The 24,057-nt window shown below is 38.3% G+C and overlaps 1 protein-coding gene across 1 annotated transcript in view; it reads right to left on the bottom strand.

Annotated features, from left to right (window-relative positions):
* Positions 1 to 2,101: 2,101 nt before the first annotated feature.
* LOC132822913 (breast carcinoma-amplified sequence 4-like) overlaps positions 2,102 to 24,057 on the bottom strand; it is a 31,358-nt gene continuing 9,402 nt past the window's right edge. The window contains exons 2-5 of the mRNA XM_060836317.1: positions 14,722 to 14,793; positions 5,617 to 5,718; positions 3,677 to 3,811; positions 2,102 to 3,309 (exon numbers count right to left, since the gene is read on the bottom strand). Coding sequence (XP_060692300.1) covers positions 3,190 to 3,309; positions 3,677 to 3,811; positions 5,617 to 5,718; positions 14,722 to 14,793 — 429 coding nt within the window. The 3' untranslated portion in view covers positions 2,102 to 3,189. The remainder of the gene's footprint in view (positions 3,310 to 3,676; positions 3,812 to 5,616; positions 5,719 to 14,721; positions 14,794 to 24,057) is intronic.

Consider the following 24,057-nt stretch of genomic DNA (forward strand, 5'->3'; position numbering starts at 1 on the left):
ACGTTTCAGATATTATTTGGATCAGCCTTCACAAAGGAGGACACGTAGTTTGTATTTAATTGCTCTGACTCTTCTTTGTTATCAGTTGTAACTTCCCCTGTTTCTGGCTATAAGGGAACTACATTTGCTTTCACATCCAATCTATTGTGTGTTCCCCATAAGCTTATTCTCATACCCTATTTATCCCCTCTTCATTCCATTTTCCTCCTTTGCTGAATTCTAAACTGCTCCCATTACTCAGCCCTGTTGCTTTTTTTGGCCAAATTATATAGCCCTTCCTCGAATCAAACACTCTCTCTAATTCCCTATTGAATCAACCTTGACTGCCATTTCCACGCAAGAGAAAACCATGAGGAACTGAAAGAAACCCTTGAACCACAATGAAAAACGAACCAATGATTGAAAAAAAGCACAGCGACTACATTGCTAAATCTCTCCCTGGAGTAGCATGACTACATATCCTCTATACATCAGAATAGAATTGGAGATCTACAGCATAGAAAAAGGCCTTTCAATCCATCGCATCTATGCAAGTCAAAAACAACTACTGATTCCCATATTCCAAAGCTTGGCCAAGAGCCTTGTATACCTTGGCCTCACAAGTGAAATGTTATGGTGGTTTCTGTGTCTACAATCCTTACAGGCAACGAGTTCCAGGTTCTCACCACCTTCTGAGTGAAAAAGGTTTTCTTCTCATCTTCACTAAACCGTTTATCTGTTGTCTCGACGTAGTTCATAGAAGACAGGTACAACAGGAACGTGACCAGCAAATTCCGAGCATGAAGCAGATAGCCAAAGATGTCCTCTTCAAATGTAGGCATTTTAGACAAAAGTTGAAGAATTGTATAAACAAGTGTTGAAAATAAATGATAGCCAATAAGCACTGCTCAATATATGTCTAACTCTATTCTGGTTATGTTTTGTGTCATTTACTCTTGTCAATTGTGCAAAGGGTCAGCGTGCATAGATGAGAAAGCCACTGATACTAAACAATGGCTGCAAGGTTTTTTGGTGCAAAATATGTCTGATCTACAAAACTATAAGAAATAATAAACCACACTTTTAAGTATATCACTGCCAAAATTTTATATAAACTATTGAAAATAAATTATTGCAACTACATGAATCTCAAGTGCAAATTTTGAGCAACGTGTCAGTTTTCAAATTGCACATTTCGTAACAATGAATGACATTGTCCCCAATGAATTTGGAGTCAAATTTGATCATGTTAGTGAAAGCAAACAGATTTTACCTGAGTTGGATCCCTATATCCTGACAGCAGTTGACAAATGAGGTTTGAGTCTAGCTGAATATATGCAAACTAGAAACAGAGCTTCATTTTTAGAATGTAAATCTATTCTTCATTTATCTCCTATCAAATATACATAACTAACCTTTGAACGCATTTCCATTGTAATTAATTGGAGTGTATGTCTATAAATTTTATTATAACTCATCAGATTTGTGTCCATGGTTGCAATATTTGATGGGCAGAAGGGCTTTTTGTGCTTCTGCATCACTGAATGAAAATTATAATGTAGTTAGTTGACCAGAAATTGTTTTATATAGATATTTCTTGTCCACTGTAATGATGTAAATCAGCTGTTCTTTTTATTACAATGCTGTCATCTAAAAATTTGGAGCAATCAAACTACCATGGGAAAACGGGGTATAAGTTATCTTATTTTTCTGACATGTAGGACTTTGCTAAAATAATTGAATGCGAATGGTCTGGATATCAATGTGGGCAAAGTCTGCACAACCTGTGAAGTCATCTGAATCTTGACTGCATGACAGTCATTAATTAATGTGGTCTCTCTATACAGTACTTCGTTTTCTTTTTGTTTTTAACCTTGACTTCTTTTCCTCTTACCATATTTCCATTTTGGTTTTACCACAATCATTAGAGTGGTTCAGCTTTACGTGACAGAAACAAGTTTTTTGGAAAAGTATAAAAGACATTAGATTCAAGAACTTTACTGGAAAACAAAATTACAATTCTTCTCTTCATGGCAAGCAAAGTGTTCTTATGCTACATTGTTCATATTGATAATTATTTTATGCTCAACTCCAGATTAGAAACTTACATGTTATGGGTACATTAGGAATTGCAGAATTTGTAGAATGTTCAAGCTTAACAGCAGGTTTCACACAATCGAGAAGACAGATCTCAATTTTATTTTTGAGTTAAAATATGCTCTTGCAGATTCATAATATGGTAATTCACATCATGTTGCTTGCATTATCCAGGGGTTTATAAGACAAAAAAAAACACCACAATAAGGCTGAATTCTGTGCTCCCACCTGTGTGGATTGGAGACAGGCAGAGAGTATAAAATTGAACACCCCTCCTGCCTGTGGTGATTTAGCAGGAAACTCCTGCCCAAGCCACAATTTTGCCATAGCAACCACAGAATCATGCCAAGTCTGAGGTCCAGAAACTTTCACCTCATGCTTGTGAGCAAGGGACAGGTGGCAGTAGGTTGTCACATTTACAGGTCCCCATGTCCTTGATTCCACTAGCTCCTCATCAACCCACTCACCCGATCCATTTTCTGGTTCCTCCATGCCATTTCATCCGGCCCCTTATACATTTCACCAGCAAATATTCCCTACTTAAGTATCTGCAGCTTCACCATTGACTGGTTGAAGTTCAGCTGTGGCCTCTGATGTCGGTGGCATTGCTGTGACCAGAGAGTTGCCAGACACTTGAAATACCAGAAGTGTCCAGAGATAGAAGTTTCTATTTAATGGCCCACCCACTATTATATGGCTGCTGGGCATGAGTGGGGGGACAATACACCCAGCCCTTTAGTCTAAGCTGTGTCTAAAGTCCTAGCCTTTCTGATCTGCGACTTGCTTCTAAATAATGGTAGCTGACTAAGGTTTTGTAGAACAAAATGCATTGGCAGATGGTGATCACTACTGCATACATGTTTTGTATTTTTCAGTACTAAGAGTATCCCAAAAGTTGAATATTACAGTATTGAAATCTTTGTTTTAGTAATGTTATATTTCACAGAAAATCTCTCCATAAATTGAAAGCAGACATACCATCTTGTATCCAAACTGAATTAGATGATGAAACAAACTGTAGAAGACTTGCAGTAATATTTTCAGTTTTGCTCTTTATGCAAATGATATATTGTTGATGAATAGTGTCCTAGGTTGTGGGACGCATTATTACAATCAGGTTTTTGGCTTGCTGAAGTATGGCCTATCAGAACTCTCAGGAAAATAAGCCTCAGTTCTGTACAGACTTGGTAGCTCATATCTTGTATTCTGTTGTTTGGGGCAGCTGCATTTCTTCTGCAACACAACAACACCCAGAAGACATGCTAAGTAATTGAAGAGAAGCAAAATTTGAAATATAGCTGCATTTACGCAAACTTGCTCAGCAACGAAAAAAATCAGAAGACTGCACCCCCACACCTCCAACAGCACTCGTTCCCCACCATTACCACCACCCGCAAAATAAAAATGAAAACTGCAATGTCAATGGTATTAAGGCTGGATCATTGGCCTTAATCTCACTTTACATATCCTGACAAACCTAAATCAAAAAGCTAGACAGTTATTGTCTATTGTTGAAAACTGTGACACTGAATCACGGAAGAGAATAATTAAAATATTGAACAAAACTATATTTTCTGCTTTGTAACTTTACTTTGCTTACATTTAGAAAGGAAGGTGCATTAATTGAAAGTAGAAGTCTACGAACACCATGAGGCAAGTTTCCATAGTCCTTTTCTGCCTGAATTACTTGTTGCTCAAGTGTTGCTGCATTCTGTCCAACCATCTTCACAAAGGTCTATTGAGTTACAAACAAAAAAAAATGGATGAATGAGCAAAGAATCTTTAAATGTTTTAAGATTTGATATTTGAAGTACTTCTTGAACCAAAAGATTATTTCTGTTTAGACTTGTGAAATTTAGAAGCTAGTTAAATGTTAACATTAATATCAACAGATGGATTAACTTTGCGTGGAAATAAAATTGAAACTGTGCCTTGATTTATAAAATACGAACATGAAGATAAAAATTAAACTCCAAAAGATCTTTGCAAGTTCCAAGTGGTATGTGGTAGAAGGTGAAATTCTTAAAGCAGATAAAGCAGCCTGTTTTTAGCTTATTTCTGCCCTTCAAACAATGTTCTGTTTCAAAAGTATGAATTATGTTACAATGGTTGCCTTGCTTTTGATGCAAACAGTTGTCAGCTCCCAAAGATTCCTTTTTAATAAAGAGAGCTTAGCAAATGCCATAAACTAAATTTGCTTGGTTCAGAGTTCGTTACCCTCTCATCACAAAGCCCATTTCCAGATAAAACATAAAAGTAGTTGGACATTCAGCCGTCCAGCCTGCTCTGCCACTTAATATGATCACGGCTCATGAAACACTAAAATATCTTTGACTCACATTATTTCCAAAACCGTTTACACCTAATGCACTTTAATCAGAAATCTACCAACATCTACTTTAAACATACTCAAGAATTGAGCTTCCACAGCCTGCTTGGGGTAGAGAATTCCAAAGATTCGTAACCCTCTGAATCAATGAATTTCTTCTCATCTCAGTCCTGGTATCAGCACCTAGCTCTAGATTTCCCCAATCAGAGAATACATCTTACCTTATCTATACCTTTAAGTATTCTATTTGTTTAAATGAGATCACTTCTCATTCTTCTAGAACTAATAGGCACAATTTAAACAAACTAACAGGGATGCCATTTCGTTTTGAGTCAAGGACAAATTAATTGAGTAAGACAATCGTTGACCTTGGAATTCTCTACTACAGAGGACTTTGGAAGCTAGTTTTTGAGTATTTTTAAGGTAGGAATTGATACCCTTCCCATCCTTCATCTTGTTGGTGATTAAAAGTCTATGTTCAGTCATTCATGATCACCTGAATGGTGAGGCAGAATGACTTGCCTAGTCACGTTCTTACATTCCCATGAACAATATTATAGAATGTATGTAGTTCCAAAGAATATCAGCCAAGATGTTTGGCGTACAAACAAAATAACTGTGGAGAGTAGGCAGTGAGTACATTATTACAATGAAGAAAATCAATAAAGATGTGGGATAAAGAGTTGTAGTCCAGGGTGAAATATAAAGGAATATAAAGTAAAGAAATAGCTGAGCTTTCCCAATTTTTAAAAAAATGTTTTCAGGTTCTTGCAATGATTATGCATGAATTCACTTATACAAAGATTTCAGTAAAAGAACTTTAAGGATATTTCATAAAATTACAAACCGTTGTCACATTTCTGAAGTAAGCCTTTCAAAATTTAAATTTCTCTTCAACAAATCTGCCACTTCTGTCTGAACCATGTGAGGGAAATTTAACTGGCAGTTGTTCCACAATGCTGTTGAGGAACACCTGCTATCCAAATGAGGTAACTAAATAGTACAGAGCACCTTGAAGCACATGGCTGAAGAGTAATGCATATGTGAGGACACTATACATGGACTTGGAAAAACCCATCTGCTTTAGGATTCATGCCACAACTCAAGCACATACTAGCACCAACACTTGAAGTCTACTTTACATCTAGGCATTTGAGTATCAGAAATTAAATTGAATTTGGTTGTGACGTGCATTTTGAAAAGTTGCAAACCTCCATCTTGTCAATCTTTGCATACTCCTTCTTCATTTCCAATGCCATGGCCTTTAGTTTAGGAACATTTTCATCCAAGATTTGTGATGAATCACTTCGAATCTGTCAAAAATGGAAAATTTTAGTTCCCTAATATAGGTATTTTCCCCAATTAGAATATGTTTGAGATGATGTTTCATAGTGTAAACCATTACAGTGATGTTTCTATCAGCCAGGGACAGTTTGCAGGCATACTCACTGTCAGCACATGAGCAGTTAGGTATTTAAAAATAGCTATTTTTGCAAATGTTTTGGTAGCTGTTAATGTTATAATGTTATATGCTCTGGATAACACCATTTATTTTGCCAGAAATAGAAGAGAAGTGCTGGGGTAGGCCACTCAACCACTTGAGATTGTTCACCATTCAATATGATTCTGGCTTATCTTTGGGTTCAATACCCTCATCCCACCATCTCTACGTATCCTTTGGTCACTTTAGCCACAAGAGCTAGATCTACCTCCTTTCTGAAAGCATAATGTTTTGGATTCAACCAATTTCTGTGGTAGTGAATTCCATAGGCTCATCACTCCCAGGGTGAAAACATTTCTCCTCATCTCAGTCCTAAAATGTTAACCCTTAACCTCTTAAACTATGAGCCCTGGTTCTGGACTCCCCACCACTGGTAACATCCTTTCTGTATCTGACTACTCTTGTCAGAATTTTACAGGTTTCCAAGAGATGCCCCCCTCATTCTTCTAAATTCCAGTGAATAAAATCCTTACTCAATCTATCGTCATGAGTCAGTTCTCTATTTCATGAGTTAATTTTGTAATCCTTCATTGCACTCCCTCTACAGCAAGAATGTTTATCCACAGATATAGAGACCAAACCTACACACATTATTCCAGGTGTGGCCTTACCAATGCCCTGTACAACTGCAGCAAGACACTCTTACTCCTGTAGAATGAAATACACTGCAATCTTTAAAAGTGATGCGATGAAATATGCAAATAATAGACAGACGGTAAATTTTCTTCAAAAAGAAAGAAAGAAACAGGTACTGACTATACTGCATAAATTACTACAGCTACAGTTCAAGGAATCTGGGTGTATCAGTAGACATAGTACTTATCAAATCCAACTACTGATTTGATGGCAATTAAAAACGATTGAACCAATACAGAATACAGAGAGATAAAACAAAGAACTACAAAACTGGAAATCTGAATCAAAAACAGAAACTGCTGGAGAAACTCAACAGATCCAACAGCATCCATGGAGAGAAAGCAGAGTTAACATTTCAAATTCAGTAACCCTTCTTCAAACCGTTCTAAAGAAGGATCACTCGACTCAAAACATTAACTCTGTCTTCTGGACACAGATGCTGTTAGACCTGCTGAGATTCTTCAGCAATGTCTGCTTTTGTTTCAGAATACATGAAGAATGTTCTGCTAAAACTAAAACACTCTAGTCAGAATGTAAGGACCATGTCTTCTTAATTGTGTGTTTTTTTTAAAACTGTGAACTGAAATGAGAAAAAAACTGTTTTAAAACCAACATTTCCAAATGATGGCTGCATGTTTTGAAAAGTAAGTCACTTGAAACCCATGCAAACAGCACAACAGATTTTGTAAATAAATATTATTGACATTATGCTCTGTCATCTTAGACACTCCTACATGGGGAAGCAACCTTTCTGTCCAGTCCTCTCATAATCTTGTATGTTTCAACAAGGCCATCTCTTATTCTTCTAAACTCCAATGAATACAGGCCCAACCTACACAATCTCTCCTCATAAGACTGTCCTTCCATACCGAGAATCAACCCATTAATCTTTCTCTGGACTGCCTCCAATATCAGTATATCTTTCTTTTAGATAAGGGGACCAAATCTGTTCACAGCATTCCAGTTATGGTCTGACCAGTGCCTTGTATGAATTTAGCAAAACCTTCCTATTTTTATATTCCATTCTGTTTGAAATAAAGGCCAAGGTTCTATTTGCTTAAAATAAATTATCTGAACTAGCATCCTAGCTTTTTGAGATTTATGCAAGAGAGCTCTCAAATCTCTCTGCACTGTAGTTTACAGCAGTCTTTCTTGATTTAAATAATATCCAGTTCTTCTATACTAATGGCCCCAGTTCTGATTCCTGTAGCACTCCAATGTTGCCATCTAGCCAACTGACCTCTTATCCCAACGTCCAGTGTTCTATTAGTTAGCCAATTCTTATTCGTGCTAATATATGTCTCCATCACCACGGGTTCTCACCTTGTTAAGTAGCTTAACCTAACCTTATGAAATGTCTTCTGAAAATCCAAATATATTACTTCCACTGCTTCCCCTTTACTGATTCTGCTCCACCCTTGTGTTCTTACCCCGTCTGAGCATGTGTATGAGAGAGTAAGGAAGAGTGAAGAAGAGAATTATAATTTTAATTTATAGTGTCATATGCAACATTTTATAAATGTTTACCTGCAGCTACAATCTAATTATTTGTAATAAATAATAATTCTTATTCAAACAGAAACATCGTGTGTCTTCTCTATAAAATTGGGTCCAGAAATCGGGTAAATTTGGAAATAATGTGTACTTAATCATTGAGTCATAGAGATATACAGCACAGAAATAGTCCAACTCGTCCATGCTGACCAGATATCTTAACTAAATCCAGTCCCATTTGCCAGCATCTGGCCTATATCCCTCGAAACTCTTCCCATTCATGTAGCCGTCCAGATGCCTTTTAAATGTTATTGTACCAGCCTCCACTACTCTCTCTGGCAGCTCATTCCATACATGCATCACCTTCTGTGTGAAAATCGTTGCCTCTTATGTCCCTTTTAAATCTTTCCCCTCTCACCTTAAACCTATGGCTTCTAGTTTTGGACTCCCCCACCCCAGGGAAAATACCTTGTCTATTTACCCTATCCATGCCCCTCATGATTTTGTAAACCTCTATAAGGTTACTCCTCAGCCTCCAACACTCCAGATAAAATAGCCCCAGTCTTTTCGGCCTCTCCCTTAAACTTTTGTTATAAGTCTGGGAATAGCAGGGCTTGATTTCCACTGTGTTGCATCAGTGAGTCTGTCAAGACTGTAGCTTGATAGACTCACTGTAATGACCATAGACTTAAGGGAGAGGTTTAAATGGTGAAGGTGGTACAGGGAAAATCTACAAAATTGATGGTTTTATCAAAGGTCGAGAATAGGAGCATAACTACATTTTTATGGTGAAGATATACATTGCATTCTTTTACATTGCATGGAGGTTTTATTGTTAATTTGTAGATTGCATTCAGTAGTCCTGCCTGTTTTCTCCACTTTTCCCATAATGAATGCCCGGGGAACAGCTTGTACTGCTTAGTATTTTTGTGATCATTGCCACTAAATGATTGGTCCCCATTTGGTCAGTCTGTGTCTGCTTCTGTATATGTGCAGGAAGTGCTCTCGTTTGGTTACAGCATCAACAGATGCATTGGCTTGAATTGTGATCTGCTATGAAATATTTGCTCTCTCTTTAATCCCATCTTTCCTTCTCTTTATTTTGTTTCAGATATCACTGTATACTGAATTAAATATTCTAACTTATACTTTGTGAAAGAGGGTCTTCCTCAATAAAGTCATAGAGATGTACAGCATGGAAACAGATCCTTTGGTCTAACCCGTCCATGCCGACCAGATATCCCAACCTAATCTAGTCCCACTTGCCAGCACCCAGACCATATCCCTCCAAACCCTTCCTATTCATATACCCATCCAAATGCCTCTTAAATGTTGCAATTGTACCAGCCTCCACCACTTCTTCTGGTAGCTCATTCCATACATGTACCACCCGCTGCGTGAAAAAGTTGCCCCTTAGGTCTCTTTTATATCTTCCCCCTCTCACCCTAAACCTATGCCCTCTAGTTCTGGACTCCCCGATCCCAGGGAAAAGACTTTGTCTATTTACCCTATCCATGCCCCTCATACTTTCATAAACCTCTACAAGGTCACCCCTCAGCCTCTGACACTCCAGGGAAAACAGCCCCAGCCTGTTCAGCCTCTCCCTATAGCTCAAATCCTCCAACCCTGGCAACATCCTTGTAAACCTTTTCTGAACACTTGCAAGTTTCACACCATCTTTCTGATAGGAAGGAAACCAGAACTACACGCAATATTCCAACAGTGGCCTAACCAATATCTTGTACAGCCGCAACATGACTTCCCAACTCCTGTACTCAATAATCTGACCAATAAAAGAAAGCATACCAAACACCACCTTCACTATCCTCCACTTTCAAGGAGCTATGAACCTGCACTCCAAGGTCTCTTTGTTCAGCAACACTCCCTAGGACCTTACCATTAAGTGTTTGAGTCCTGCTAAGATTTGCCTTCCCAAAATACAGCATCTCGCATTTAGTTGAATTAAACTCCATCTGCCACTTCTAAGCCCATTGGTCCATTTGACCAGGATCCTGTTTTAATCTGAGGTAACCCTCTTCGCTGTCCACTACACTTCCAATTTTGGTGTCACCTGCAAACTTACTAACTGTACCTCTTATGCTTGCATCCAAATCATTTATGTAAATGACAAAAAGTAGAGGACCCAGCACCTTGTGGCACTCCACTGGTCACAGGCCTCCAGTCTGAAAAACAACCTTCCACCACCATCACCCTCTGTCTTCTACCTTTGAGCCAGTTCTGTATCCAAATGGCTAGTTCTCCCAGTATTCCATCAGATCTAACCTTGCCAATCAGTCTCCCATGGGGAACCATGTTGAACGCCTTACTGAATTCCTGTAAAAATATTCCTCAATTTAGTGGATTAAGAAAACACATCATTACTTGCCCCCTTCATAGAAGTCCCAGACCCCCGCAAAGAACAGTGAGCTGTTTTGTCTAGTTGATGACATTTACAGCAATGTGAAAGCTCACAGACTCAACGGCCCCTACTGTACTCTGTGATTCTATGATATCTTCCTTTCCTATTCTTTTGGTGGTCAGTCACTGCAACGTATTCAAAAGATTGCACGTTTTCTTTAGCAATATAACAGAAGTTCATTATTCTAAAGAGTAAAAATCTAGCTATTTTTTAATTTCTTAAGAAATTACACCTCTACCTCAACTTATTAAGGTTCTGTTTAACTGACCTCTGCATGTTTATTTGGCATGGACTCTAGAGACAATTTGATTAATCTTTTCCAATGTGAACTTTTCACAAATCTAAGGACTTTGACTGTCTGCAGATTTCTAACCAAACTCTCCTAAATTGGAAGCTATACAAATTCAACCCTTCCACTAAGCTAACTTGTTCTCTAAACTCCTCCTAGGAGAGAATCTGAACTGGATTCTCAACTCTAATCCTGACATCTTCTGGACTGAATTAAAAATAACTTGTGTAATTCTAGATTCTTCAGAACTGAACTGAAAAAATTTATAGCCTCACATATATGCTCTACGTGTCATAAACCCACAAGTATAAACATTCATTAAGACCCATGAATGAATAAAAAAGTAGTCTGCAATCACCTGTTTTCTAATCTTGCTTTTTTAAAGAACCAGAATTAGCCAATACCCTTCTGCCTACATTTTGAAATCCAAATTCCAAAATATATTAATATAGGTAACTTTGCTTTAACTGGCACCTTAGGAATCACTACTCTTGCTAAACAGCATGAATTATATACTACAAACACTGCAAAGCTAACTGTATTTTTTATTCATTCATGGGATGTGGGTATCACTGGCTAGACCAGCATTTATTGTCCATTTCTAATTGCCCAGAGGGCAATGAAAAGTTAACCACATTGCTGTGGGTCTGAAGTCACATGTGGGCCAGACTGGGCAAGGACAGTAGTTTCATTCCCTAAAGGACATTAGTGAACCAGATGGGTTTTTCTGATAATTGACAATGGTTTCATGGTCATTGTTAGACACTTAATTCCAAATTTTTATTGATTTCAAATTCCACTATCCACCATCTGGATTAACAGTCCAATGAGAATACCACTAGGTGCATCATCTTGCCTTGATAATTCTGTCCAATTATAATAGCTTTTAAAAAAAATTATTTACCTCAACTTAAATATATTTGTTCAATCGAATGGCCACACAAAATATCAACAGTTGACAGCACACTCCTGATCCCATAAGTGCCAATCAATAAAAAGTCTGCTGTATATATAAATTATATATATTTTGTCTCAATGCACCTCATTCATAACCCAGCAATGTAATGTTGGGAGGTCCTTCTTCACTTAGAACATCAGCCAAACTCACTGAAAACTCAATACAATGCTTTGTTCTTTATTGTTTGTTCTTGGTATGTGAATGGTCTGGCAAAACCAATGTCTAATTGCCCTCAGGTAGGTGGCTGTGAGCTGCCACTTTGAGCTGCCGCAGTCCATGTGAGAAAAGCCCTTGTAAATTTGTAGTTGGCAGCATAAACTATATACCCTCCTGTGCATTAGAATGTAATTTATCCTGTTTTTAAAAGATGAAATGAATGTTTTAATTATGTGAATGTCATGGAGTAGTGCAGGATGAGATCATTAGGTCCACTGTAGAAGGCTCTCAAAATGAGCATTATCACAGTGCTATTCTCTTGCCTTTTCCCTCTAACTCGGCACATTGTTTCTATTCAAATAATCATCCGAAGTCTTCCTAAATGAATTAATTGAACCTCAATTCAAACTATGTGTACTCTTCTAGGCAGTGCATTCCAGACCTTAACTACCCACTGTAAAAATATTTTCTCACATTGCATTTGCTTCTTCGACAAAACACTTTAGGTCTGCACCCTCTCACTCTCCATTCTTTCATAAGTGAGAACAGTCTTTCTCCTCATCTACTCTAAGCAGATCCTACATGATTTTGAAAATTTCTATCAAATCTCCTCTCAACATTTTTTTTGTCTGCAAGGAAAAGTTCCAACTTCTCCAATCTATCTGCATAATTGAGATATTTCTTCCTTAGAAACATTTTTGTAAATCATTAGGGGTGCCAAGGTGGCTCAGTGGTTAGTACAGCACCAGGGACCCGGGTTCAATCTCACCTTGGGATATTGTCTGTGTGGAGTTTGCACATTCTCCGAGTTGGTTTCCTCACACATTCCAAAAGGTCAGGTGAATTAGCCACGCTAAATTGCCCATAGTGTTAAGTGCATTAGTCAGGGGTAAATGTAGGGAAATGAGTCTGGTTGGGTTACTCCTCGGAGGGTTGGTGTGGACTTGTTGGGCCAAAGGGCCTGTTTCCACACTGTAGGGAATCTAAACAACTTCTGCACCTTTTCCAAATGTGTTCACTGCCTTCCTAAAGCACCTCGAACTAATCTGCAAGTATCTGCAATACTTAGCTGAATTCTAATTAGTTTTTTTACACAAGTTCAGAATAATTTCCTTTCTCTAGTATTCTACATCATATTAATAAAGCCTAAGATGACTTTTACTTTACCAATTGCTCCCTCCACCTATTTTGCCACCTTAATGATTTAAGCACATATACATCCAGGGGTCTGTCTTTTTCTTTACAACCTTCAGAGCAGTTCCCTTTATACTGTTTCTCATGTTCTTCATTCCAAAATATATCACCTCACTTTTCTGCTTTGAACGTCTTCTGTCAACTCCACCAACTTGTCAATGTCCTTCTGAATTACTACACCATCCATAAGACCATAACAAGTGGAAGCAGAAGTATACCATTTAGCCACATTGCCATTCAATGAGATCATGGCTGATCTGATAACCCTCAACTCCATGTTCCTGCCTTTTCCCTATAACCATTGATTTCCTCACTATTAAAAATCTTGTCTGTCTCAACAGTGAATATACTTAGTGACCCAGCCCTCACAGGTAAAGAGTTTCCCAGATTCACTAGACTTCTCACAATCCTTCCAAATTCTGCAGCTGTTCTTTGAGCATCAAGGTCTAGATCATTAATTCTATCAGGAACAGGATTTAAATACCAATCCCAGGGAATTCCAAACCTATCTCCAACCAAAAAAAGCCAAGTAACTAGCACTCAGTTACTCATCCATCAGCCAATTTGTATCCATGGCATTCATGTCCCTTTTAATCTACAAATTCTAGCATTGTTCTCAAATCTATTATGTGGCACTATATCAAACACCTTTTCAAAGTTCACGTACATCAAATCAACAGCAATATCCTCACCACCCCTCTATGCTCAAACCTCATCAAAACAACTCCAGCAAATTAGTTCAACAATTGAATTTCACACTGTCCATGAAACTATTAGTTTTATCCTGAATTATTGTCTCAAGAAGTTTTCCATAACTGCATCAATTGGTCTGTAATTGTTAAGATTTCTCCTTGTAACCTTTTTTGAACAAGGGCATTATGTTTGCAATTCTCCAGTCTTCTCACCACCTCTAAGTATAAAGAAGGCTGAAAAATTATGGCAAGTGTCTCTGTAATTTCTTCAGTAAAATTGAATGCATTTCATCCAGTCCCAGGTACTTTGTCAGCTTTGAGTAAAGACAATCTATCCAATGCTGCGTCAAATTTGATTTCAGTGACTGAATTTCCTTGTCCATCATCAAGGCTTGGATAGCATCTGTTTCCTTTGTAAAGGCAGATGCAACGTATGCATTTAACGTCTGCTTCCATATCTTAATTCTCTTTTGGTCACTAATCAGCATTATTACTTTTACCATCCTGATACTATTTATAAGCATAGAGATGACTTTAGGATGTCTGTTTGTATCAGTCTCTTTTCATAATCCTTCTTTGCTTCTCTTATTGGCTTTGTCATCTCCCTTTTGAAATTTCTACAGTCAGCCAGGTTGTAAATTGTAGTTTCTACCCGACATCTGTTGAAAGCATGTTTTTTCTTTTTTTAATCTGAATTGCTACCTCCTCTTTAATTCGGTAGCTCTAAATTTGTTTGCACGGTTCTTCGCTTTTGAGGAAATACACCTTGCTACGTCTGAACCATCTTTTCTTTGTAGGTAGTCTATTGCTCAGCTAGTTTTTCCTGCCAACCTTTGGCTCCAGGTTATCCGGCCCATCTTTGTTCTTCCCACACCGGATTGTTCATTGTTCTTTTCCACAATTATCCTAAACCTTAGGATACAACGATCATGAAATGTTTAACTATTTCATTTAAACATAAATATTGAAATACTTACCATCTCAAGCATTGCACAAAATTCATCCAATCTGATTAACATTTCTTCAATACTCTCATCAAGTTTCTTGGCCTGCACAAGAAAAGGATGCAAGGCACATCATGAGCCCACAATTATAAGTAAATATGAAAATCATATAACCTCTTATCATCCTATTCTATTACAGGGTATCGTTAATGCAATATATTAATAATGTTATATCGTGCATAAAAAGGAAACTTTACCTGTATTATATGCATTTTTGAACATAAGGTAACACTGACTTGTGTTATGATCCCAGCCCTTGGTAATGCTAGACAAGTCAGACTCCAGAGGGAAACCTAACTTGATAGAGATTAACTTATTTTTTTTTTATATAACCATAGAGGTCTGTTACTGAACACATTCTCCAGAACCTGTCAGTGTACATTTAACACAAAGAATAAAACATTTATTAAATATCATTAGTGGGAAAACTGATGGAGGCCGTGACACAGGATAAAGTATATATACACCTTTGAGTCGAAGTGTTGGGACATCATGTTGAGGTTGTACAGGATGTTGATGAGGCCTCTTCTGGAGTACTGTGTCCAAGTCTGGTTGCCCTGTTGTAGGAAAGCTATTATCAAGCTGGAGAGGATTCAGGAAAGGTTTATCAGGATGTTGCCAGGAATAGAAGGTTTGAGTTGAAAGGAGAGGCTGGATAAGGTGAGAGGAGAAAGATTTAACAAAGACATGAGGGGCAATTTTTGTTTTACAGAGTGGTTCTAATATGGAATGAACTTCTACAACAAATGATGGATGCGGGTACAATTACAATATTTAAAAGACATTTAGATAAGTATACGAATAAGAAATATTTGGGGGAATATGAGCCAAGTGCAGGCAGGTGGGGCTAGTTTAGCTTGGGATTATGTTCGGCATGGACTTGTGAACCAAAGAGTTTGTTTCCATGTCTGTATCTGGCCGGATAAACTGGGGCCAAAGGTTGGCAGGAAATACTAGCTGAGCAATGGACTACTTCCAAAGAAAAGATGGTTCAGACATATATGACTCGCTATGAGACAAAAAGGCTGGAAAGATTTCATTTCGAACACCAGAAAAGGATTCAAGTTTGTACTACCCCTTTTATCTCAGCAATAATATTTTTGCAAACTAAGCCCCAGCAAAGATTTGCCACCATCATCACATCATAGCTTCTTGCTCCAGCTGACACAGCTACAAGTTTCCTCCTGGCAAATTTCTGTGCATTTACATGCTACTCTTATTTCATTCAGCTGAAATGTCTGCCCAAATTGAAAACAAACTGCAAAATGAATTCACTGTTACTTTAACATCAGTGCAAATTTGAGTTCCCTAAACCCAATTCCCAATAGTCTTGCAGGATTTCCTACAGGAATGTTGAACAATTCATTCCCTGGCACACCCAGGCAATCACTGACTCCCTTCTGGATTTTTCTCTATCTGTGTCTCCCTTGGCAACAGAAATTTTATCTATTTTATTTAATGCAGTAAATTACAATCCCCCATCTGGGTTTGCATAGGCTAATCAAAAAGCTTGAAATCCAAGTGGAAACATTCTTTATCTTAACAACAAAAAGGAAGAAAATATAATAATACAAACTGTAAGATTCATGTATATTTTAAAAATCATTTATTACTAGTTTGAACTTATGTTTTTTGAGTTAACAACATGGATTTTCTTAGAGTCTAAAGTTATTTTGTAGCTACTTCTGTTGCCATGGTGATTTATTTTAAAATTATTTTGAGTCTTGACTTTAGACTGGCTGGATTTTGTGCACCACTAATGCACTTTTGTTTTCTTCTAGGTTATGTTGCAACCCAGTAAGATAAATAATGGGGTCTTAAAGCCTGATTTTTTCCAAGCTTAAGGAAAACACATAGGGTTGAGGGCTAGACTTTCAAGTGAGAGAGCCCAGTGAAATGTTTAGATTACAATAGCTGTATAGCCCTGTGCTCCTCAGTAGGTCAAGAGACATAGTGAACTAGGTTACGTTAGAGTGTTGAGTTCGTGCTAGTCCTAAACCACAAGTGTTGGCATAAATCTGAAGAGTTTACTTAAAACTGAATACTTTAAGCAGGTCTGAGTAAGTTTGAGGAAGAAGCTATGTACAATTCCAGTCTAAAAGCTGTAGTCACAACTGACTTGAATATTATGAGGTGTTAGATAAAAGAGATTTTGGTGTGAATATTGTATGAATGACATTCTGGGTACTGTACTAGAGGTGTGTTTTGGGCACTGTATAAACATTGTTTTGTTTCTTTTCAAAGAAATGCTTGGTGATTAATGGGTTTATAGTTTTGTGTTTAAAAATCTTTGATTTTATATAATGGTTTGGTTCATTTATTTTGTGAACAAACCTCTGTTTTATTGTTAAAGCAACATTTACAGCAGTGATTACATTTCAGCGAGAGATCACTTGGTTGAAACCAAAACATCATATTGTGAAGGATCTAGTCAGGTACCTGTCTGATAATTACATCAGCCTGGATCACAACAATAACAATTGAGATAAATACAAATTAATTTCCAGTTTTATGAAATAGCATCACAGAACTGACCATCAATTACGTTTTTTCAGACATTAGGATTCTAGTAAAATGCCATTATATAATGATACTGACAGTAAATAATGTGCAAATCAGATTGGCTTTACATTAAATCATTAGTTTGCATTATTTTGATATCAGCATTATTACATATACAAAATTCAAGAAAGCTATTTAAATATAAGCACAGCATTACAAATGGATACGGTTTCAAAGTCTTTCATTTGCTGTGAAGGACTCAGATCCGGTAGTTGTGAAAGGTGCTTTGTAAGACTAAAGCTTTTTCATTCTTTCACAAATTTAATGGAAAAATATATACTGGCATGAATTGGGTATTAAACAATTCATTTTATTATCCATACTTCACTCCAGACTGCAATAATATGTACAATTTAAATGGATGCAGTTTCAATTCGATTATCAGATGTGACATTATGTAAAGATAAAGTCAATGACAATTGGGCATAGAACAGAAAAACATAAAAACGAAAATAAAATGTCTGCTGAAAAAAAACATAGAACATAAAACCATCATCACTGCAATAAATCAATTATCCTGAGAATGGCCCAACCTTTTGCACACTGAAACACAACAAAAACCAAAACTTCTGTAGGGAGGAATCATATGTACAGCATCAGCAAGTTGTGGTCTTTGAACCTAAGTGTTCCAGAGCACACACAAAGGTTTAGACGTGTATCGTGCTTGTTTTTCATCAATTTTCTTTAAAGATGTTTCCTCAAAAGTGTTAAAATTATAATTCTAATAAACCAGCAAGACCAAACAAAATGACATTTAAACTAATTTCTTAAGGCGTAGGTGAGAAAGGGAAAGGCAATAGTAGGAAAAGGTAGACTAATTAATATCAAATCCTGTAATAAACAATCAAGAGTCAGATTTGCAGAAGGAGTGGAGACAGATTTGAAAAATCTAGATAAATTTAAACTAAAATGGCATTCGGACAGCCAAAACTTTAGCATTTATGTGTGGCAATTTCTATCCATAAATGCACATTCTGTAAGAAAATTGTTTCACTTTAAAATAATTCTTAACAAATATGCAGTTATTTACAACTTGCAATTATATCAGAATATAAAATCAACAGTGAGTTTCAAATTAGTGAAAAAAAATGTAAGTTTTCACATATCTATATTCATTACTCAGTAATTCTCAGTGGAATAAGAACATGAACTATGGATGTTTTGCAAATGTATACTGTTATACTCATTGCTACATTTGGTTATAATCAGTGAGTATGGAAATATAATTGAAATTTACAATGTCACACAACTTGGTAAAATGTATAATCTGCATATAAAGTGCACTTATTTTAAAATATGGAAGTAAATCAGAGCAAAATTATTTTTATAACAATATTTTCCCAATTCTGACTTTATACAAGGAGATATGATATTCTGTCACTATTCACACCTGAATCCTAGCAATCTTCAAGTACTACTTTCCTGATTGCAGTCAGGAAAGCATGTAAAATCTGACACCTCAATAAGCAGAATACTTAATACCATAATTCATGAGGTAAATGGGTTGATAAGCAGCTTGGAGATACACACCACAGAAGTTATGTTAAAAGACTACAAAAGGTTCAAATCAGAAACATTAGTTTCTGAATTCAAATTTATCAAGCTGACTGCAGAAATTGAGGGATGCTGCGCTGATAGCTGGATTAATTTTAGCGCTTTGGTCGTCATTAAAGATAATGCCATAATAGGTGGTATCTTAAACTAATGATGTAGTGTTGTATCTCTTTTTTAAAAATATATAATGGTTCGGGAAACCTGTAAGTGATGTTTTCAAACATTACTTGCATTACTATGAAAATAATGTCTTATTATGCTTTTCCAAACAAGGGGGAATACATGCCATAGCATTGTGTTTACATATATAGCCATTATTTAATAGAATGGTTCCTTTAAAAGCAATCAACAATCTTACTTATAAAACTTATTTCAAGATTCTGAAATTTGCAAACACATATTTCCAACTGTTATATTTTCAAAAGTTTCATACTGTAGGCCAAGAGAACAAAGAACAATACAGCACAGGAACAGGCCCTTTAGTCCTCCAAGCCTGCATCGCCACATTTTGCCCTTCCATGCTAAAACTGTCTTCACTTACAGGATCCATATACTTCTATTCCCTTCCTGTTCTTGTACTTGTCCAGGAGATTCTTGAATGTGCTACTGTGTCTGTTTCCACCACCTCCTCTGGAAACGCATTCCAGGCACTCACCATCCTCTGTGTGAAAAACTTGCCTCACATCTCTTTTAAACATCCCCCCTCGCACCTTGAACCAATGTCCCCGAGTAATTGACCTCTCCACCTTGGGAAAAAGCCTTATGCTTTCCACTCTCTCTATGCCATTCACAATTTTATAAACTTCTATTAGGTTGCTCCTCAACTTCCTGTGAAAACAAACCCAATCTGTCCAACCTTCCTTCAAAGCTAAAATCCCCTGTACTAGGCAACATCCTGGTAAACCTTTCTGTACCCTCTCCAAAGCATCCACATCCTTCTGGTAGTATGGTGACCAGAAATAATTAAAAGCAGAAACAGTGTAAGTGTTTTAAAATTTATTTTGTAATTAAATTGGTTCAGAGATCAAACCAGTAGCTCCAGTTATAGAGTCATAGAGATGTACAGCATGAAAACAGACCCTTCAGTCCAACCCGTCCATGCCGACCAGCTATCCCAATCCAATCTAGTCCCTCCTGCCAGCACCCGGGCCATATACCTCCAAACCCTTCTTATTCATATACCCATCCAAATGCCTCTTAAATGTTGCATTTGTACCAGCATCCACCACTTCCTCTGGCAGCTCATTCCATACATATACCCACCCACTGTGTGAAAACATTGCCCATTATGGCTCTTTTAAATCTTTCCCCTCTCACCGTAAACCTATGCCCTCTAGTTCTGGACTCCCTGACCCCAGGGAAAAGACTTTGCCTATTTACCCTATCCACACCACTCAATTTTGTAAACCTCTACAAGGTCACCCCTCAGCCTCCAATACTCAAGGGAAAATAACCCCAGCCTGTTCAGCCTCTCCATATAGCTCAAATCCTCCAACCCTGGCAACATCCTTGCAAATCCTTTCTGAACCCTTTCAAGTTTTGCAACGTCTTTCCGATAGGAAGGAGACCAGAACTGCATGCAGTATTCCAACGGTGGCCTAACCAATGTCCTGTACAGCCGCAACATGACCTCCCAACTCCTGTACTCACTACTCTGACCAATAAAAGAAGGCATACCAAACGTCTTCTCCACTGTCCTATCTACCTGCAACTCCACGTTCAAGGAGCTATGAACCTGCACTCCAAGGTCTCTTTGTTCAGCAACACTCCCTAGGACCTTACCATTAAGTGTATAAGTCCTGCTAAGATTTGCTTTCCCAAAATGCAGCACCTCCCACTTATCTGAATTAAACTCCATCTGCCACTTTTTAGCTCACTGGCCAACCTGATTTTGACAAATAACTTGACAAGAACAAAACTGAAGCCACGAGTTCAGGTCTTGCTCGAGCTAGCTCAGTTCTTGCCAACACGCATACCAAAAATACATAGACAAGGGGCCCATCTCAGACCCAATGCCTCACATCCCGGTACACCGACATACAGACGAGCAAAGGGACTTCAACGCAAACTGGAACACCTAGTAGAAGACTCAAGCCACTCCATCCACTCCAGTCAGGAATTCCTTAACAAAGACACCAAGGTAAAGGTCAATGAGGTCATTGTTTCCTTTGATGTGATTGCCCTATTCATAGAACATAGAAAAATACAGCGCAGTACAGCCCTTGATAACAGCTGACTCCGTACGCGGAAAAAGGTTCTCACATCAATAAACATTACCCTAACCAAAGAAACACTGGCCTCACTGCTAGATGAACCAAGGACACAAACACCTAACAGCATCAACTCCATTAGCAAGGACAGTGTGTTGCTTACCTGCTGTCAGGATCAAAGATGTCTCAGAGAGGGTGCAGAACGTTCTCAAGGGGGAAGAGGGGCCAGCAGGAGGAACCAACAATATAGGAAGGGAAAAGGTTGAGATTCTGAAGGGAGATTACAGAGTTTGGCAGGAATTTAAAAAGGAGGTCCTTGAGAGTAGTAATATCTGGATTAATCCTGGTGCTACATGCTAGTGAGGGCATGAATAGGAGGATAGGGCAGATGAACGCATGGCTGAGGAGCTGGTGTATGGGAGAAGGATTCACGTTTTTGGATCATTGGAATCTTTTTTCGGGTGAAATGATCAGTACAGGAAGGACAGATTGCACCTAAATGAGAAGGGGACTAATATATTGGGAGCGAGATTTGCTAGAGCTGCTCGGGAAGATTTAAGGTGGGGGGTGGGACCCAGGGAGATAGTGAGGAAAGAGATCAATCTGACACTGATACAGTTAAAAACAAAAGCGAGTCAAACAGGGCAGGCAGGGACAAATCAGAGAACAAGGTAGGATTGATCAATTAAACAGCATTTATTTTGATGTAAGAGGCCTAACAGGGAAGGCAGATGAACTCAGGGCATGGTTAGGAACATGGGACTGGTATATCATAGCAATTACAGAAACATGGCTCAGAGATGGACAGGACTGGCAGTTTAATGTTCCAGGATACAATTGCTACAGGAAGGATAGAAAGGGAGGCAAGGCAAGAGGGGAAGTGGTGTTTTTGATAACGGATAGCATTACAGCAGTACTGAGGGAGGATATTCCTGGAATCACAGAGGAACCTAGATTATCCGAATACCAATAATCCAAAAATTGGACTATCCGAAGGAGATCTCGAGGTCCAGACAGAAACATCACATTAAAGATGTGTTTCTAACAGTGACTGCATCTTTTGTTTACAGTGATTAAATAGGCACTATCTCTAAATGACTGACCTCCTGCCCTCTCTCTCTCCCCACACTTTACCTTAAGTTCTACAGAGGGGTGTACCCAAAACCCCCCTTCACCAGATAATCTCTCTAACATTGCACGCACGCTATTTGGAGACTTACCCCACAAAGGCAAGTGCAGCAGCAGTCTTATTGTTGCTGTCCAGTCTGGCTGCCCCTGGAGAGGGGGCGGGGCGGACAGGGTTTGGGAGCGGGGGGACTCGCACACTGTAAACTGCTGCAGTCTCTTGAACGAGGAGCAGACTTTAAAAACTCTGAGCACCAGAGGAAAGGCATTTCACCAATTAACTGAATAATCGTTTATTTGAACGAAATTGTGCCCGCCCATTTCGTTCAGATAATTCAGGTTCCCCTGCACATCCAGGGAAGTTATTTGTGTGGAACTGAGAAATAAGGAAGCGATGATCACCTTATTGGGATTAAATTATAGACACCTAATAGTCAGAGGGAAATTGAGAAACAAATTTGTAAGGAGATCCCAGTTATCTGTACGAATATTAGAGTGGTTATGGTAGGGGATTTTAACTTTCCAAACATAGACTGGGACTGCTATAGTGCTAAAGGTTTAGATGGAGAGGAATTTGTTAAGTGTGTACAAGAAAATTTTTTGATTTGGTATGTTGATGTACCAACTAGAGAAGGTGCAAAACTTGACCTACTCTTGGGAAATCAGGCAGGGCAGGTGGCTGAGGTGTCAGTGGGGGTGCACTTTGGGGCCAGAGACTATAATTCTATTAGTTTTAACATAGTGATAGAAAAAGATAGACCAGATCTAAAAGTTGAAGTTCTAAATTGGAAAAAGGCCAATTTTGATGGTATTAGGCAAGAACTTTTAAAAGCTGATTGGGCGAGATGTTCATAGGTAAATAGACAGCTGGAAAATGGGAAGCCTTCAGAAATGAGATAACAAGGTCCAGAGAAAATATATTCCTGTTAGGGTGAAAGGAAAGGCTGGTAGGTCGAGGAAATGCTGGACAACAAAAGAAATTGCAGTTTTGCTTAAGAAGGAAGCATATATCAGGTATAATCAGGATAGATCGAGTGAATCCTTACAAGAGTATAAAGGCAGTAGGAGTATACTTGAGAGAGAAATCAGGAGGGCAAAACGGGGAAATGAGATAACTTTGGCAAATAGAATTAAGGAGAATCCAAAGGATTCTTACAAATACATTTCGGACAGAAGGGTAACTAGGGAGAGAATATGGCCCCTCAAAGATCAGCAAGACAGCCTTTGTATGGAGCCGCAGGTGATGGGGGAGATACTAAATGTGTAAATGAGGACATGGAAGATACAGGATGTAGGGAAATAGATGGTGACATCTTGGAAAATGTCTATATTACAAAGGAGGCTGCTGGATGTCTTGAAATGCATAAATCCACAGGACCTGAACAGGTGTACTCTAGAACTCTGTGGGAGTAGACAATGGGAGCAGGAGTAGGCCATTCGGCCGTTCAAGACAGCACCACCATTCATTATGATCATGGCTGATCATCCACAATCAGTATCCCGTTTCTGACTTATCCCCATAACCCTTGATTCCATAATCTTCAAGAGCTCAACCATCTCTTTGTTGAAAGTATCCAGACACTTGGCCTCCACTGTCTTCTAGGGCAGAGTATTCCATATATCCACTGCTCTCTGGGTGAAGAAGTTTCTCCTCAACTCTGCTCTAAATGGCCTACCCCTTATTTTTAAACTGTATCCTCTGGTTCTGGACTCATCCATCAGCGGAAACATGCTTCCTGCCTGCAGAGTGCCCAATCCTTTAATAATCTTATATGTCTCAATCAGATCCCCTCGCATCCTTCTGAACTCAAGTGTATACAAGCCCAGTCGCTCCAGTCTTTCAGCATATATTAGTGCC

The sequence above is a fragment of the Hemiscyllium ocellatum genome, chromosome 15 (assembly GCF_020745735.1).
Source record: "Hemiscyllium ocellatum isolate sHemOce1 chromosome 15, sHemOce1.pat.X.cur, whole genome shotgun sequence".
Taxonomy (NCBI): Eukaryota; Metazoa; Chordata; class Chondrichthyes; order Orectolobiformes; family Hemiscylliidae; genus Hemiscyllium; species Hemiscyllium ocellatum.